The 18,944-nt window shown below is 37.5% G+C and overlaps 2 protein-coding genes across 2 annotated transcripts in view; both read left to right on the top strand.

The window, feature by feature from the left end:
- The window catches only part of LOC116523514 (collagen alpha-1(XXVIII) chain-like), an 83,105-nt gene that overhangs the window by 55,140 nt on the left and 9,021 nt on the right, over positions 1–18,944 (top strand). Inside the window, exons 37-43 of the mRNA XM_032238632.1 lie at positions 11,033–11,160; positions 13,558–13,693; positions 16,156–16,218; positions 17,042–17,176; positions 17,274–17,357; positions 18,427–18,450; positions 18,547–18,643. Of these exons, the coding sequence (XP_032094523.1) occupies positions 11,033–11,160; positions 13,558–13,693; positions 16,156–16,218; positions 17,042–17,176; positions 17,274–17,357; positions 18,427–18,450; positions 18,547–18,643 (667 nt within the window). The remainder of the gene's footprint in view (positions 1–11,032; positions 11,161–13,557; positions 13,694–16,155; positions 16,219–17,041; positions 17,177–17,273; positions 17,358–18,426; positions 18,451–18,546; positions 18,644–18,944) is intronic.
- On the top strand, positions 2,183–18,937 carry LOC116504289 (Bardet-Biedl syndrome 5 protein homolog). Its single transcript, XM_032211221.1, has 12 exons — positions 2,183–2,295; positions 4,327–4,409; positions 5,683–5,748; positions 6,802–6,851; positions 11,033–11,160; positions 13,558–13,693; positions 15,132–15,227; positions 16,156–16,218; positions 17,042–17,176; positions 17,274–17,357; positions 18,427–18,450; positions 18,547–18,937. The coding sequence occupies exons 1-12, from the start codon at positions 2,228–2,230 to the stop codon at positions 18,646–18,648; spliced, it is 1,035 nt and encodes a 344-aa protein (XP_032067112.1). The 5' UTR covers positions 2,183–2,227; the 3' UTR covers positions 18,649–18,937.

Here is an 18,944-nt window from a genome sequence, read left to right as displayed (position 1 = left end):
CATGCACACAGTCACTATCCGATTTTTCAAGTATATATTACAGAACTTGAGCATGCTTGTAATTCCTACCATAATTTGAAATATCTATTTTAAATGAAAAGATCAAATCATTCTGTTCCTGTTAGCAGTAAATACTTTAACTCTAAAACTATTTCTGAATTTTCAAAACCAGATTTCAGATGCTAGTTTACATGGCAGGTGACAGATTAATACAAATGTTTACAATAGGAAATTGAATTTTGTTCCGCCACATGCCTGTATGTTTCTGCTCTTTTTTATATTGTACTCATTTATTTTCATTAAACGTCTGAAATGTATTTTTGTGAGTTGAATATATACTAACAATTTTTTGGGGGTGATGGACTACTTCAGGGGTGGGTTCCTGCCAGTTCTAACCTCTTCTATAGAAGAGGTTCCACAAATCTACAGTGCCATTTAGAACCGTTCCAGCTCCCTCCCCCCGCCCGTCCGCACATCAAGATGAAGAGCGAGAGGAGGAATTCTGGGAGTTGAAGTCCACAAGTCTTAAAGCTGTCAAGTTTGAACACCCCTGGGGTTTTTTTCTAAAGGGTTAGGGGTGCAAGGGTCTTGTAATTTGCCAGCTTTAAGACTTGCGTGGGTCAAATGCCAGAGTTTCTGAGCCAACATTTTGGTTGCTAAGCAAGAGCGTTGTTAAGTGAGTTTCACCACTTTTTGCATGTTGGCCACATCCACCCAGTCACATGGCCACCAAGCCACTCCCATAAAGCAGGCCACACCTGCTTAGAAGAGGTTCTAAAAATTTTTGAAACCCACCACTGGACTACTTGTATCTTTATTTCACCAGCCAGAACATTTTCACTGCTGTAGCAAAACGAATAACAATGTCTCATTTCATCACTTGAATTAAAATCAATGTATTTGTTTTCATCTTTTCCAGGAGGAAGATTTTTATATAGCTTCTTTTTTGAAGAAGTATATATGGTCAGAAATCACTTGTTCAGTTTACAGACATATCTTTTTACAGTGAGGAAAATAACACCCTGCTCTGTTGAATAAAGATTAAGGCTGCAATTTGTTTGCGTAAAGGAGTGTAAAAGGGGATTTCCTTAGCGTTAAATTCAACCACTGTTAACTTCAGAAACATATTTAGTATGTAGTTTGCTTGCCACAAATACAAAGCTGTTTGCTATTACTTACTTTCAGTATTCTTTTAACTTGTCTGTCCAGTCTATAACTCATACTTATTTATGATCTTACATTCAGAACTAACCAGATCTTACCTTACCTTGCCAAAATCAAGCAGGTGCTGCCATCTAACATTTTCTTTCATGCTCAGCAAGATATTTAAGGTTGGGCATAACTTTGGACCTAATTTAAACAATTATTGAGATAATATGCATTGAATGTATTTGAACACCTATTTAAAGAATAAAATACTGGCAGTCGTAATTTTGATAACAAAGCTAATTTTTAAAGTTACAGGGTCGGAGATCTTTGTCATAGTAACCTAACTAAATCTGAATTTTGCCAGTTTTAAAACAGTGGCTTTCTCCAAATAGTTTTTCCATGAGAATTATTAAATTCTAAATTAAAACAACTATACATTAAAAATGTAAGTCTCAAAAATGAGTAATAAAATCGAAATTAGCAGCTAAAATTGTAAACTTTAAGCCGAAAGGAAATAAATCTGACGTGAACAAATTCCTCTAACTGCATTAAACTGATTATGCCTCTTAAGGCTGGTTTCTGTTATGACTGACTTTTCGAACTCTGAAATAGGAGTTTCACCCCGCTTTTTGCTATTTCTCAACGATGCAAGAAGTTTGCCTGATAAAATTGGGAAGATAAGAATTGGGATGTAATAAGGCAGTGGACTGTCTTCTGTTTGGTCAGAATCCCTTGAACTTCAACTCGGGCGGCCAATATACTAACATTAATCACCTTTTCCAAAATAATTGAGAACCGTTCCCCCTGCATTAGAATTATACGGCTTTCATTATTCCAAGCCAGCTGCAAACGGACTATGGGAGCTGTAGCCTTAACACATCTGGAAAGGAGCAGGTCGAGAAAACGCGTCCCGAGGAATTATCATCGCTTCTGAGCCGAAATAGCGCCCTCTAGCGCTATGCAAAGGGTAAATCTGGCAGTTGTTTTTATTTTTCAAACGAGTTGAGGAAGTTTGTCCTTCGCCGGCGCCCGTCGGGAAGCTGGAGTCGGGAGCGCAGAGATCCGCTTGACGGTTGTCATGGCGGGGGCTGCAACGGCGGATTCGCTGTGGGAGGACCGAGATGTTCGCTTTGACATCTCTTGGCAGTGAGTGATGTGGCGCGAGCGCGTCCCCGCACCTCTCGCCTCTCCCTCGCGGATTGGAAGGGTCTGGCTTGACAGGAGCGCCGGGTCAACGGGCGGGCGCTTCCTCCTCCCGCTGCCTCCATGGGGACGGCCGGTCCTCACAATGGACCTCGACCCTCCCCATCCACGGGATTTCAAATCCCCATGTAGGGGCTTTCACACACTTAATTGGTCCCTGTCGACCCTGTGACGGGGGGAGGGGGAGGGGGCAGGTGGTCCTTGACTTACAACGGTTCATTTTGTGACCAAAGTTACAACACCACTGGGGAAAAAAGGACCGATGACCATTTTTCACACCTATGACTGTTGTAGCCTCCCCACGGTCACGTGATTTACATTCAGATGCTTGACAACTGACATTTATCGGCAGTGTCCCGGAGTCATGGGATCCCCTTCTGCAGTCTTCTGACACGCAAAGTCAATGGGGAAGCCGTATTCACTTAACAACCATGTTACTAATTTAATAACTGCAGTGATTCCCTTAACAATATGGCAAAAATAGGTCATAAGATGAGGCAAAGAGCTCCCTTAACAAGTGTCTCCCTTACCAACATAAATTTTGGGCTCAAATTATTATACACACACATACATACATACACACACGCACACATACACATACATATACATATACATATATACATACATATATACATACATACATACATATATTTATTTATACATATATACCCACACATACATATATACATATCAATTCACCTTTCTGTTTTCTTGTCTAGATTTTAGAAATACAGGTAATCTTTGAATTACAATAGCAATTGAGGCCAAAATTTCCATTGCTAAGTACGACATTTGTTAAGTGAATTTTGCCCCATTTTAACGATCTTTCTTGCCCCAGTTGTTACACGAATCACTGCAGTTGTTAAATTAGTCACATGGTTGTTAAGTGAATCGGGCTTCCCTGATTGAGGGATTGCATCAGAAGGCCACAAAAAAGGGATCATATGAGTCCAGGACACTGCAACCGTCATAAATAAGAGCCAGTTGGAAAGTGTTTGAATTTTGATCACATGACCATGGGGATGTTGTAATGGTTTTAAGTATGAAAAAATGGTCATAAGTCATTTTTTCAGTGCTGTTATAACTTTGAGCAGTCACTAAACACATTGTAAGTCAAGGACTATCTACCCTTTCTTAGGATTAAGGGAGGGGGACTGGCCCAAGGTCACCTAAGTGGCTTCATGCCCAATGGCATGAAGTGGCTTCTCCCATATTCTAGCCTGCTGCATTAAATACTACACTAAACTGGCTCCTTCACATCTTACTAGGGTTGTTATCTGTAACTTGAGGGGCGTTAGAGCAGATATTGAGCATTTTTGATTGAATCAAAATTAAAACATAATTCAAAAGCTGTCTTCTGTTTTGAACAAAGAAAGGATATTAACAGTTTTATGGCTGGAAATCATTTGGCAATATGAATATTTGATGTGCCTGTTGATATAAAATTAATTGAACCTTCAAAAGAATTAGCTGTAAATGTAATGGTTCAAGAGAAAACCCCTTGAATTGAATCATTCGGAAGCAAAATATATTAAAAATGATATTATCGTTGGTTTCCCATCCAGGTGGACCTGCTTCACTGTACTTGAAATGTGATTCTGAACAGGATTGTTTATAACACTGGGATGGGACTGGGCCACTGGGAAGCTTGATAGTTATAATTAAGAATTATTGTAGTGCTGTCTTTTACTTTCTTATCCCAATTTATTTTTCCTTTTAGATCTTAAATGTGAAGACAGGATAGCTATTTATTTTTTAAGAAGTTCTTGAATGGGGTTTTTGGCAAAAGAGTGATGGCAACCTGGTATAGGAGAAGCCCTTTCACAGAAATTGTAGGCTGGGGAGGGGGGGGGAGTTGTATATAATTGTTATCTCTCAGAATGCCATTCACATTCAATGAACTATGACTGACCTCTGTAATTAAAAACAAGACGACTATTTATAGCAATATCTAAGAATATAATATTGCTTTAGGCAAATGAAAATGAGACCAGGAGAGGTCCTCATTGATTGTTTGGAGCCTATTGAAGATACCAAAGGCAACAATGGACAGAAAGGTAACATAGGGTTTTTAAAAGTTGGTTAAATTTGTTCCACACCCATTTCAAAGAAAGAAAAGTTTTTCTGGTTGGTTGATTTTGAACATGTGCAATACAAAATCATGCATTCAGAGTAGAATGAGAGAGAATGAGGATGTTTATTTTTCTGTTTTTCCCCAGATATTTCATCTCCTAAAACTCTTTTTTTTTGGGGGGGGGGTGTTTGCATTAATGATAGTCTCTTTTAATTAATAAATATACTTCTGTCAAATTAAGGTATCCCCCATGGATGTAGATGAATTTTATTTTGTTTCTGCAGTTTGTGGTTCACGATTATCTGAATTTATTACAGGGAATATCATTGTATAGCACTGATTTGAAGGCCACAATTGCCTTTATTTGTTAAAGTATTTATCTTCCGCTTTTCCCCGTGCTATCTGGTATTAGGTGGGGTTTTTTTTCACTTTTCTCAAATCTACAAAACAACTAGCTCTTGAAATCTTTGCCTTACCCTTTAATGTTTTGCTTCCTTAGTTTATTTCCCCCATAAATGCTTACCTAAGATTGTTTGCTTCTAGGGATGGCATTCACAGTGTTTATTTATCTTGTTCTGTAACTGTATTATATTCTTTTATATCCTATATATTGAGAGCAAACTCATTCCCTCAGTGTGGATACTTATTAGTCAATATTGCGTTATCTACACTGAAAATATTTGTAAGTACAGGAGACCCTCAGTCTAACAGGACAGAAGGATTCTGGAGGACAGATTGGCCAAGGTTTTGAAGATTCAATGTTATCTCCAGTTTGGGGCAGCATGCTTCAAAAAAGCAGTTACAGTGCAGAGACCAAAGAGGGATGCTATGTCCCATTTTCTGTTTGTAAATCTCCCAGAGCATTTGGCTGGTCATTGTGAGAAACAAAATGCTTGCCTAAGACCGGCTTGACCTGATCTAGCAGGCCTGTGCATGCCACAGCTGCTGTCTATTATTAAACTAGGAACAGGCTGGTGAATCCTTCCTGTAATAGGTGTAGTTCATTTTCTAGCAGCCATCTCATGGGGACCTATTAAAATTACTTCCAGTTGGAATAAGTTAAAAAAGAGAAACAACAGCTAAGTTTATTAACAGGATTTCTCTCTGGATTGTTGGTCAAAAATCATTGCTGTTTTACATTATATTTGATTATATGTCCAGTTGCCCATGCGTTCATGCATTTTTTTCCCCGTTTCTCATACGTAAAAATAAAGTTATTAGATGTAAAAATTCCAATGATTTTTTTTAATTTCTAGGCAGACTCTTAGTAACAAACTTAAGAATTATTTGGCATTCTGTTGTATTGCCTAGAGTCAACCTCTGTAAGTATCATTTTGTTTTTTAATGCATATTTTGTCTATCCACACATCCCCACTTGTTAATAATGTACAGTTTTTAAAATGTCAGCCAAAAAGTCTCTCTGATGTGTTTGTCAAATCTGTCAAATTATCACCATAATCTCCGAGGATTCCTGATGATTTATAGCATCACTACTGCAACATATAACAACAGTATTGGCTGTTATTTTGTGACAGAAGGTGTACCTGGAGAGGCAGTGGGGCAGAGTTTTGGCAACACAAGAGCTTCCCAGAGAGAGACCCAGATTAAGATACTGTACAGTTCCAAGCTGGAGGAAGAAAAAGCTTCGGGGTAGCCATAGTCTAGAATCACTCAGTATATACCTAGTTAAATTAGAAGATTTCATCTTTAGTTTGGTAACATTCTGTGCATTAGGTATAAGCAAATAAAAGATGGTATTCTATTGGATTTTCCCGTGTCATCTCTGGGCTTGGGCCTGACATATTAGCTGTTATTAAAATAACCTGACCCTTTTCAGATTCTCATCAAACTGAAAAAAGATACTGTTATTTCATTAATTGTAATGAGAGTCCTTAAAGTAGTAGCATCTTGGGCAGGAGGAGGAGAGGTGATGGTTATGTGAAAGCTTAAAAAAATGTGTGATGTATTTTAACGTGTATCATACTCCTAATGAAAAGACTGATAGAGCAGTTACAGGTGGCAGGTGGTGAACTTGTTTCTTTTTCTGCTATTGTTGGTAGTAAAGGAGTGGTAAGATGAGATTTGCATGGAGCATTTTAAAAGAAGTGAATTGGAAAGAGATTTTTGAGGTCTGTTCTATAGATAACAATGGTAGAATCAAAATTGCTATTCAGCGTACTCTGTGGTATTACATTCACATTCCTCACACTGTCTTAAATTTTTTTGTTTGAGACGTATGAAGCAATAGTAGATGATTTCAAAGCACTCTGGATATTGTATATTAATCTGGAATTGTTAAAAATGAAAAATTATTTTGCTTCATTTCACTTAACAGTACCAGAGATAATGCTGTGTTTCTTTTCCTAATTATTTAGCTGTTGGCTACAATTGCTTTGTGAATACAACAACAAGAACTGCTAACTCGGTGAGATTACAAAATTAATTTTGAAGCATACAGAATATTTTTCAAAAGAGATATGTTGTTTTAAAATAACATAACTTGCTCATCATTATTTGGTTTCCTTTACAGATGCTCCTTAAATTTCAAACGCAAGAACATTAGTGATATTAAAGTTTTATATATGGCATTGACTTTAATGAATTCATTGAGTTCCATTAAGTTCTTCACTTAATCTGACAAATACTTATACAGTTGTACACAGAATAAAAATATAGGCAGTGCTATCAAAAAGGAAATTAATAACAAAAATATAGATTTTGCTAAAGCTATGAAAGATTTGGTATATAAACCACAGTGTATGTTTATGGTCATGCCTTCTGATTTGATGTCAGCTAGCATTCACAAATTGATAAGTATGTTCCAAACACAGAATAAGCCTCTTCTGCAGCTCAAATAGAAGCACATAGATCAGTGGTTCCGAAAGTGGGCGGTACCGCCCCCTGTGGGGCGATGGGATGACTTAGGGGGGTGCTAAGAGGCAAGGGGGCGTCAGGGCGCTAAGAGGCAGGGGGGGTGGCAGGGGGACACTAAGAGGCAAGGGACTAGATCACTAGATGAACTATAAGGTCCCTTCCAAGTCTGTCATAGGTTTGTAGGGTAAGAGGCAGGCAGCTGCCTGAAGCCACAGCTCTTATCCCCAAGAAGAGGACAATGCCCCCCCCAAACCCCATCTCTCCCTTTCCCAACGGCTTACCTGGAGTGGCGGGTGCTGGGCTGGATGGCCAGCCGTGGCTCTTCCCCACGCAGTTCTGTCCCGCAGATGCTTCCTCGTGTCAGCCGTCCTGCTTCCTCACCCGATTTGTCTTTCTCTTCATTTGCTCCATAAGAAGCGGAGGATTGCACAGCCTGGGCTCTATCTCCTCCTGCCACCTCTCCTGGCCAGCGGTGGGCAAGGCAGCAGCTGCGCCGGATGCCCTTCGGGGACCCGGACAAGCCTTGGCGCAGGGACCGGGAGGGTGGGGTGGGGGGAAATGCGGTCCAAGGCCGACTTAGGACACGGGTCTCTTGGCCCCGAATTCTCCGCACCCTGCAGAGCCCTGGTCAGAACACGCAGGCAATGCAGAGGGTCACAAAGCCCCCCCACCAGCCTTCCTGTCTCCTAGGCGATGAGCGTCACCCACCAATCCTGCCTGCTGAAGTTTCCCCGTTTAAGGGGGGAAGGACTCAGGTGAGGATGCACGGGAGGGAAGGGGGACGCTGCTGCTTCCTGCAGGTTCGGACTTGGCCCAGGGTCGATGGGGGCCTAGATGGGTGACTGCTTCGAGCATCCGGGGGGGACTCGCTGCTGGGGTGGTGACCTCCTGTGTCTCCCTGGCATTCCATGGGAAAAAGCTGGTTCTGGGCACCTGGAGGAATGCCAGGTGTGCCCCCCCCACACACACACACTCCCCGGGGACTGGAGAAAAACACTAGGGATGTATTTCTGAAACACATCTGATGCCCCTCCCTCTCTCCCCGGCTCACTGGGAGGCAGCCAACACTTACGGTCACAACCGAGGCCAAATTTTTTGTTGTTGAGTGAAACATTTGTTAAGTGAATTTTACAACCTTTTGTGCCACAGTTAAAGTGAATCTCTGCAGTTGTTAAGTGAGTCACATGGTTGTTAAGCGAATCTGGCTTCCCCATTGTCTTCACTTGTCAGAAGTCACAAAAGGGGACCACATGACCCTTGAAACCGTCATAAAATGAGCCAGTTGACAAGCATCCCAATTTTGATCACTTCATCAAGCCCATCCATCACATTAAGATTTTACTAAACAGTGAAGTAGTTACTAAATTTTACTGAGTTTACTAAGTTACTAGTTACTAAGGTTCTTGATAAATGACTATCAAACTTTGAAAACCTGGTATCACTGGATCATGTTCAATAATTTTGTTGAATTAACATTAACTAAAAAGTTTTTTAAATTGGATTTTGAAAAAATGTGCAATTAATTGTTACAGTTTTGAATTTTACTGTTACTATCTTCCTTCCGTCAGGCAAACTGCCCAGTCATATGACCCCCCAAGCCACGCCCATCAAGCCACACCCACAGAACCAGTAGTAAAAAAAATTGAATTCCACCACTGGGTGGGGGGCACTGAGGATCAGTTTGTAACACCAAGGGGGCGGTGGACTGAAAAAGTTTGGGAACCACTGACGTAGATTATCTATTTCCTAAATTGAAATAGTACTATTTGTGGAAGGGTACTATATTCTATCTCCTTCCATTCTTCAATGTTGGTATTTAAGCAAGGAAATACAAGTAGTCCTTGGTTTACGGCAGCCATTCAACAACTGTTCAAAGTCCCAATGGCACTGAACATGGGGGGCCTTACAACTGATCCTCAAAGTTCCATCTATTGCAGCATCCTTAATCACATGATAATGATTCTGTGCTTGGGAACCAGTTCGCAATTATGGCATCCCACGGTCACATTTGTGACCTACCTTGCCAGCTTCCCACAAAACAAAATAAATAGAGAAGTTGGCAGGAGGTCGCAAGTCAATTTTCACACTCCATAGCATCTGCCCACAGAAATCTAGCACCTTCCTGCAGCACCTGCCTACACATGCTCCATAATGCCTGCCCACAACATATACACACACCTAGGTCTTGCCGAGGTGGCGCAGTGGTTAAATGCAGCACTGCAGGCTAGTTCAGCTGACTGCAGTTCTGCAGTTCGGCTGTTCAAATCTCACCGGCTCAAGGTTGACTCAGCCTTCCATCCTTCTGAGGTGGGTAAAATGAGGACCCGGATTGTTGAGGGCAATATGCTGACTCTGTAAACCGCTTAGAGAGGGCTGTAAGCCCTATGAAGCGGTATATAAGTCTAACTGCTATTGCTATTGCTATTGCTTCTTAGCCTGCTTGCCTGAGACTCCCTCCTCCCATGTCATGAACATGTAAAGTCCTCATGTAGTCCTAGGGTTATGATAGCAACTGGGATTTCTCGGATTTCCATTGCTGTATAACCATGATGGTGAACATATAGCACACGTGCCACAGGTGGCACGCAAAGCCCTCTCCAGGCATGTGAGCCGTCGCTCAGCTCCACCATGCATGCGCACTTGTCTCCCGCCGGCCAGCTTATTTTTGGGTCTCTGCCACACATGCAGGAAATGTGTGCGCATGCGTGGGGATCAAGGGGGGGTCACATGTGCAAGGGGTGGGGAAATGCAGGGTGCGCGGTGCAAACCCATGCCCTGTTTTTGGTCCCAGGGGGCTTCAGGGAGGCCTGCTATGCCCACAACTGGGTGCAAGAGGTTGTGCACACAGGCACAGGGAGAAGGACCAGGCATCACCTGCGCATACACAGGGGGTGGGGCACATGGGGGTGTCATGCACACATTGCCTTATGGGTGTGGGCACACGAGGACAAAAAGGTTAGCCATCACTGCTATAGAATGTGGTTACGACTGCATCACTTAGCAACAGAAATTCTAGTCCCAGTTGTCATCATAACCCAAAGACTATTTGATGAGCCTCCAAAGGCTAAATTCCTAGCCCAGATTTCATTCTCTTTCTAATGTTCTTTAACAGGTTAAGTCAATAATAACTAGAAGTTTTACAAAAGACAGGAAAATAACTCTTAAAAAGTAATAATAGTAATCAAATATATTTATGTGATATCTTGTAATATCATCCAGGTAGTTATAGATCTATCATCTCACATTAAAATAAATGTTCTCCTAATTCTACATTATTCCACATCATTTAATACAATAGCATCTTTGTTAATATAGTTTGGGTCTTCAGATTTGACCCATAAGAGAAAAGAGAGAGAGAAGTGGGAAGAAAGAACAATGATATTGATTAGTATAGTCATAAATAATTGGAATTTTAATGTAGGTCAGCTTTATTTAATGAGTTCATAATTAAAATTCACTTCACATGTTTTATTAAATGTGTAATTTAACCGAAAGGATCCTTTATGTGCTCTACATTTACTGAACCTGGGTTTATAATATGTGAGTTGTTATCTATTCAAGGCATTTGTGACACGGCAGATTAAAAATGTACCACACATTTGTATCTCTCAAAAACTGAGGTTTCATTAAAAGCAACTCTGTATAATATTGTTCAGAAATGTTAAATGACTATAATGTTCATTTCTTTTAAAAACTGCGATAAGATATTAAATCTGATATTTTCCCTTATAGAAATTAAGAGGACAAACCGAAGCACTTTATATCTTGAGCAAATGCAATAACACACGTTTTGAATTCATATTTACAAATGTGATTCCTGGAAGCCCCAGACTTTTTTCTTCTGTTATTTCTGTTCACAGGTATTTAAGGTTTTTTTAAAAGTTTTATGTAGAAACAAAAAAGATTCACTAAAGCAACCCTTACAAAATTAGTTAGTTACATATGGTATATTAATTTTCAGAAATTGTGCTGTGTTGGTTTGAAATAGAATACAGTTCAATATTTACATTTACTCTGGCACATTTACTCTGCTCTTTATTTAAAAATCCTTCCCTTACCATCCCTTTTCCACAATCTCTGCATTTTGTACATTTTAAAAGTCCATGACAGGTACTGGTATTTTATTTTAGGGCTTTTTAATTAAATACGTATACACACATGCAGAGAGAGATATTCTTCTGAATATATTAAATGCTACTAATGATTATCAAAAATTTTAGGTCCATAAATTTTAGGTCCATAAATGATTAAAAACAAGGAAATATTGTTTTCCAAGAAACGAATTTATATCATTGTTTAGTTCTACTTTTGTTTGTATCCTTTTTGTTCTAATTCAAATGATAGCTAGTTAATCTGAATCCCAGCTAAACAATTATTATTATTGTTATTGTTAATTAAATTTGTTTGCTGCCCATCTCACTTCAAGGCCAGTTCCTGAGTTATGCATGCCATCATCAGGAAATAACTGTCTTAAAAGGACTATTTTACTGAGGAATAGTAATATTGTTTTCAAATTCCTACAGTATCAACCATCTGAGTTTAATGCAATTTGTAGAAAAAAACATTTCAGTATGTTCCCAACTTCTGGATGAAATGTTCATGTTTTCAGCCAAGCAATTTTCCAGAGAAGAGGGTTGTTCAGTTACGCATCTTTATCTTTTTACTTAAATTATTTTTTGTACAGCAAGTCTTCTTGCACTACAGCTTTTCAAATAACAAATAGATATTTTATAATGTGTTTAAATATACTATTTATATTCTAATATATATATGTGTGTGTGTGTGTGTGTGTGTGTATGTATATATGTATGTGTGTGTGTGTGTGTGTGTATATATATATATATGTATGTATGTATGTATGTATGTATGTATGTATGTATGTATATATATATATATATATATATATATATATATATATATATATATATATATATATATATATATATGTATGTTATATTTGTGCTGATAAATAAATAAAGGGAGACTAGTATAGATCTATTTCAAGCTATTTAGCTCTCATCAGCTAGCCATACCCATGCTGGGAATCGAACCTGTGCTCTATTGCCTCTTAGGCAGATGTCTCCCTTTATTTATTTATCAGCACAAATATAACAAATGTAACAAAAAGGCAACAGTAAAAAAATATTGGGTTTCTGTCTGGATGGTCTCTTGTGACGAGCCGAAGGCAGAGAATGGAAGTGTGACCTTCCTCCCATATTTGGGCATACCAGGGGTTGTGACTTTAAATATATATATATATTAAGCACAGGTTCGATTCCCAGCAAGGGTATGGCTAGCTGATGAGAGCTAAATAGCTTGAAATAGGTCTATACTAGTCTCCCTTTATTTATTTATCAGCATAAATATAACATATATATATATATAAAAATATATAAAATATATAAATATATATATATAAATATAATATTCAACTGCCAACTCAAACAGGCCTGAAGGCCAAGAAAAAATTGAAATAAATATTCCTGGATGGATGTTGCTGGCGGTATCCCTTAAGCAGGCTTTGAAAGAGGTGGCACAACTCAAATAGTTTTTTCAGTAGAAAAGTGCTTAACAATCTACATGCCTCAACCTCTTAGAAGTGCTTTTTCCAGAGCATAGTTTGAATAACTCAATTCTATGGCAAAGTATGGGAGATTTCATGGAGTTCCATTTGCAGAAAAATTCTTATTTCAGTGGTTCTCAACCTCTGGGCCACGGACCCATGAGGATCTACAGTGTCGTCATGGGGGGGGGGGGGTGTCTGTGTCTGTGAAGGCTTGAAGAAATATGATTTAAATCTTACGTTAAGTCTTGGAGGTCTCTGACCCCAAAGGCATTAAAAGGCGGTCCGTGATGAAGAAAAGGTTGAGAATTGCTGCCTTATTTAAGTGTAAAGAATACATTGTAGCAAGGACTGATTACTTAAAGTTTTTTCTTAAAAATCTTAGAAATAGTTGGATATTAAGGATAAACTTATATTTTGTGCATTGAGTGTATTTCTATGAGTCTGCATCTTTTACCTCAAAAAATATCAAGAACAAGATGGGACACTTACAGAAGACTGAGATTGACTACAGGGATGCTGATATACTGTCTTTTTTCTGTATATTTTTTAACTGCTGCTTAATATGGTCAGTTTACTCATCCATAAATTAATTGGACTGAATTGTACACAAAATGGACTGTTTCCTGGATACGTTTAAATAAAATGCGGTTAAAAATGAAAATGTTAAAACACTGTGTTCCACTATTTGTAGAGCTTACGAAACATCGAAAATGTACCGTGAGCTGAAGTTGAGATCCGCATTAATTCAGAACAAGCAATTGAGATTGTTACCAAAAGAACAAGTGTACAACAAAATAAATGGCGTTTGGAACTTATCTAGTGACCAGGTATGATGTAGCATGAGAAAACAATATTAAGAAAGTGGTTTCTTTAAAAGCGCCTAATGTGCCAAAAGGATTGTATAACCTGTACACAAACTATTTGATTATATTATATATTATGTAGGGATAGTAGATTGTTTTAGCATTAATACTTCAAATCAAATCATTAAGAAATGTTGTTTTCTTCTCTACAGCAGGAACCACTAAAACTATGATCTGTCAACTTTGACTCCTATTAAACTTGTATTATATAATAATGAAATATTGTAGCTCCTTAAAAACTGGGATCAGAAGTACTTATCTATTTATATATTTATCAACTTACCAAGCTGCGATGCCTACCATCTCTCCAAAGGCAACTCTAGGTGGCTTATAGTCATTGAACAAAATGCACTTAAAACAATAAATAAGGATCTTAAATTAAAAAACTAAAAATTAAGCAAGATGGATAAGGAGCGAACAAAATGCACCCAGGGAGTAGGTGGGGAGGAGGCATTAGCCACTTTCAAAATGCCCCTCCTCCCACACGCCCGTTAAGACCCCAGGCTAATTGGCATAGACATATGTCTTCAAGACCTTTTGGAAGGCCAAAATGATGGGAGCAGATCCGACCTCAAGGGACGAGATGTTCCATGGAGTGGGAGCCATAGCTGAAAAGGCTCTTCTTCTGGAGTCTGCCAGGAGAAATTCCTTGGTTATTGGGGTCCACAGCATACCCCTTTCTGCCGGCAGAAATAGGGTGGGCCAATCCCATCAGGGTAAATCAGTTTCTCAGCTAGTCTGGATCCATAACCACAAAGGGATTTAAAGGTGATAACAGCACCCAGAATTGGACCCGGAAACAGACTGATAGCCAGTGTAGCTCGCAGAACAGCAATGTAACATGGACCACCCCAGGGGCTCTTACAACTGTCGGTGCAGCTGTTTTCTGGCAATTGTTGCTCAGTTGTTTCTAACTGTGAATCAAATCAAATCTTTATTACAATCATGAATCGGCACAGCTTATCCAGTTGGATCCCAGGAAATATTTTTTTAAAAAAAACTCACAAAGGAAATACTTTCTAACATACAGTTTGTTTAACATCTAAGAATTTAGCTAAAAATAGGAAGAAAATCAGCATGGCAGAGCAAAACAGCTCTGTTTGAATACTGTCGCTTTGATGTCAGTAGTTGCCTCTGGAACAACCTAAATTTAACTTGCATGCCATTGTATTTGAATGGCGTATTATTTTGAGAACTTGGCAGGAACGCCAGAGAGTTTCCTCCTTTGTGCCATGATTTCTTTCTATTACAGGTGATTCCCAATGAGTTTCTTATTTAAATAAGCATTTAGATGTTGGGTTTACTTTAGAAAATGTGCTGTTCTATTTAGACTTTACACAAATGCATAGAAATATGAAAGCTCCAAGGAACCAGGTTTACTTTGCTTTCTTTCTTTTTCTAGGGAAACCTGGGTACATTTTTTATTACAAATGTAAGAGTAGTTTGGCACGCTAATATGAACGATAGCTTTAATGTCAGTATACCATATCTGCAAATTGTAAGTAGCTACAATTATATCTCTTATTAGTAATTATGTATGATATTATTTTAATTGTGCAAAATGTATATTTGGCTCTTGCAGGCTGAAATCAATAATCTTTCAGCTCCCCTCCCAGATCACCTATATGTGCTCATAAGAAGAGGGTGTGTGGCTTGTTAGGGTTTAATTATCTGTGAAGCTATCACTTTGTTAATATGGTACTCCATTTTCAAATGGCTGTAATTATTAGGATGGCGTCATTTGAAAAGGAAATGTTTAAGCTTTCCATTCCTAATTGCAATCTCATAGAAGAGGAAGACTCATTTCTCAGACTAATTAACTTTTTGTTGAGATAGTGGATAAGTAGTGGAGACGTCACACACATCATTACAAATTAACCATTGACATGTCTATCTCCCTCAACTGTTTGTCATTTTTTTAAAAACGTGCAAATTACACAACACTCATGTCTAATTAGTACTAAAGATCTCTATCACATTTATGAGGCACGTTAGTGGTATTTTCACTCTAGTGAAACTGGGGAAAGGAAATTAAGCAATAGGACATATTAGAGGTGGTATGATGAGTGGCATTAGGTGTGTGTAAACTAGAAACTTCGCTTTGGATGTCATGGTCTAAATTAGGAAATTATATCACTCTTTAAATGTGCCAAACATTATTTGGTTTCCAAGGTAATTATTGTTATGGCAACTAAAAGTGTTGTGGAAGCAACCATACAAATATTAAATTCTGGTTGAAATTCACAAAAGTTAGCTTTTTCATTTCCTTTTTAGTGTGTCATTTTTGGTTTTGTCTTTTCAAATATTTTGCATAATTATAAAGATCTTAATTTCAAGAGATTGTATCGATATTTTCAGTTACTTTTGTTAAGAAGCTTATTTTTAAAATGTTTTAACATATATATTTTTATAATCTTTGCATCCAGCGTACTATAAAGATTAGAGATTCAAAATTTGGCTTGGCACTTGTCATTGAAAGTTCTCAGGCGGTAAGAAACTAATGGCATAGTTTATTTCTTTCCATTCATATACCATTTCTAGAGAAATTGTTGCTTTGATTCGCATAATATAGTAGCCTAGTATTACACTTGGTAAATAAACATAAGTAATGAAAATAACCATGATAAATTAGCAGCAGGTGACCAATCAGATCTCTGAATAAAACATGGCATTCCAGATTAGTCATGTACTATTTTTGAGCAATATGTTCCTATAAAAATTGTAAGTGCAGTATTGAAGGTATCTGCTTCTGAGAAGTTAAAGAAAGACTGTGAATAAATGGCTTTGGAAATGCATGTGTCATTGCTGATTACTTTCCTTATGCTGCTGCTGAGATTAGTATTTAAAAATAGCTTCCAGCCTTGAATTGTCCAGTTTCTTTGGTAACAATATCTTAAAAATTGTACTCATTCACAAAAAAATGGTACATGAAAATGAGTACATGAAAAGCCAACTAAAATGCATTGTATTATATTATAATATATACATACATACATACATATTAGGCAATATGTGTGTATATATACATAAGTATATACACTTACGCACACATGTACACACACGTATATAATATATCTCCTATGTGATAGATAGATGGTATCTTTCTGCATGTCTGGTTAAGAAGTTTAATTTATCTCAATATATTACATATTTAACCATGATTTAAAGTAATAATACTATGCATTGACTTATCGTATGATAATGAATCATTTTAAAGTTTGTAAAATATGCTTGATTTACTATGAATTACTATAAATTATGTTCAAGCATAATTATTGTGTACATTTTATTTAACATATTACTCTTTTACAGACTGGAGGATATGTGCTTGGATTTAAGATTGACCCAGTTGAAAAACTGGAGGAAACTGCAAAAGAAATAAATTCATTGCATAGAGTATTTTCAGTCAGTCCTATATTTGGAGTAGACTATGAAATGGAAGAAAAGGTACACTTTTTGAAATTTTAATCAATTCCTGCTTTTGTTTAATGGTATTAAAGAAATGTAGGTGTTGTTTCAAATTGTTTTCCTTATCAATATTCAGCCTCAACAGCTAGAAGATTTGAAAGTAGAACAAATAGAGGAAGATGTGGAAATAGAGGCAAATGAGCCAACAGATGCCTTTGTGGTAAGCGTCTCTTAAAACTAATAACTTTTGTATTGTTTCCCTATACACCTAGCGTACTAAACTGGTCAGTAAATTATAATGAACTCACAGCCCAGATCAAAATGTTAATAAACTTTTGGATGTAATATTTCACTAACAATTGTCATTTTATGCTATTAATCAAGTAACCCAAGAAGTTACCAATTAAATGTTGGTACTGTATTTTTCGGAGTATAAGACACAGCTAGGTTTTGAAGATGAAAATTTAAAAAAAAGGTTTTTGCACTCTGCAAACCTCCGAAAAATGGGCCATTTTTCGCAAAAAGGGGCCCGTTTTTTTTTTTAAGGGCATGAATATCCCTTAGGAGGCTTGTAGAGTACACCTGGGGCAAAAACGAGCAAAAAATGGTCCATTTTTCACAAAAACGGGCTCGTTTTTTAATCAAAAAAAGGGCATGGATAGCCTTTAGAAAGCTTATTGTGTGCTGCTGGGGGTTGGGGGAGGGCAAATAACGGGCCATTTTTCTCTCATTTCTGCCCTCCCCAGCCTGCAGGAGTTCTCTGAAAGCCTTCTAAAAGCTATGCTCGGCCATTTTGGTGAAGGGGCGGAGTTTCGGGAGGCAAAAAATGCTGTATTCAGTGTATAAGACACACCCAGATTTTTAGCCTCTTTTTTAAGGGAAAAAGGTGCGTCTTAGTCTCCAAAAAATACGGTAGTTGTCCTTTATTCATTTGCTTATTTATAACAATTGTTGTTACACTAAACAAGAAATCCCAACTCTCTCTTTAATACTAGGAATAAATCAGTTTGTTTAGTTGCATGTGATGTATCAGATCAAAGCTAATTGTTTATTTGCCATAAGTTTTATATTTAGAATAGTTATGTAAGATTATACATATTAATAGGAATGTCTTAAAAAACAGTTTTAAGACAGTTTAAATTGAAAATGAATTCATTTTATTTAATACTAAGTAAATGTTGATGTCTTTGAGGTAATCGAAGTTTTTCAATGAATTGATTTACTGCCTGAATTTCAATTAAAAATAATGCTGAATGCCACAATAACTTATTTTTATTTTTATATCATAGGCTTATTTTGCTGATGGAAACAAGGTATTTTTTAAGTTACAATAAAAGTGAATTAGTTTCTTGTTAACACTATTAGCCACAACTTACTTTTTTCCCCCCTTCTTGTTGTCCTGCAAATAGCAACAAGACCGTGAGCCTGTTTTTTCCGAAGAGCTAGGACTCGCCATAGAGAAGCTAAAAGATGGATTCACATTGCAAGGACTCTGGGAAGTAATGGGTTGATATGCATCTTAAAAAGATGTAATAATTAACAAAATATATTTTGTCTCTAAAAGTCATGCTGCAGTCTTTTTAATCAATCAAGCTATAGCTACCTCTTTTATGTAGATTGCAAGGAAAAAATAGTGTTCTTGTATAGTTTTAACATAATTTCTTGTATATTTAATATATTTAAGCTGTGGTTTGTATCTTTATACAGTACTTCAACTGCTTGCATTTAATATCCATTATGTATTATTTAAATATCACTGGAAATAAAATTGTTAGTTCATAATATAAACTGAGAAAAAATGTTCTAA

Source organism: Thamnophis elegans, chromosome 1 (genome assembly GCF_009769535.1).
Source record: "Thamnophis elegans isolate rThaEle1 chromosome 1, rThaEle1.pri, whole genome shotgun sequence".
Classification (NCBI taxonomy): domain Eukaryota; kingdom Metazoa; phylum Chordata; class Lepidosauria; order Squamata; family Colubridae; genus Thamnophis; species Thamnophis elegans.
The sequence above is the reverse complement of the archived record's forward strand: the minus strand, read 5'-3'. Positions and strand labels throughout refer to the sequence as shown.

Coding starts and splice junctions, on each gene's coding strand:
- LOC116504289 (XM_032211221.1), top strand. CDS start 2,228: ATGGCGGGGGCTGCAACGGCGGATTCGCTGTGGGAGGACCGAGATGTT. Junction 4,410..5,682: donor AGGCAACAATGGACAGAAAG/GTAACATAGGGT, acceptor TTTAATTTCTAG/GCAGACTCTTAGTAACAAAC. Junction 16,219..17,041: donor TCATTGAAAGTTCTCAGGCG/GTAAGAAACTAA, acceptor ACTCTTTTACAG/ACTGGAGGATATGTGCTTGG.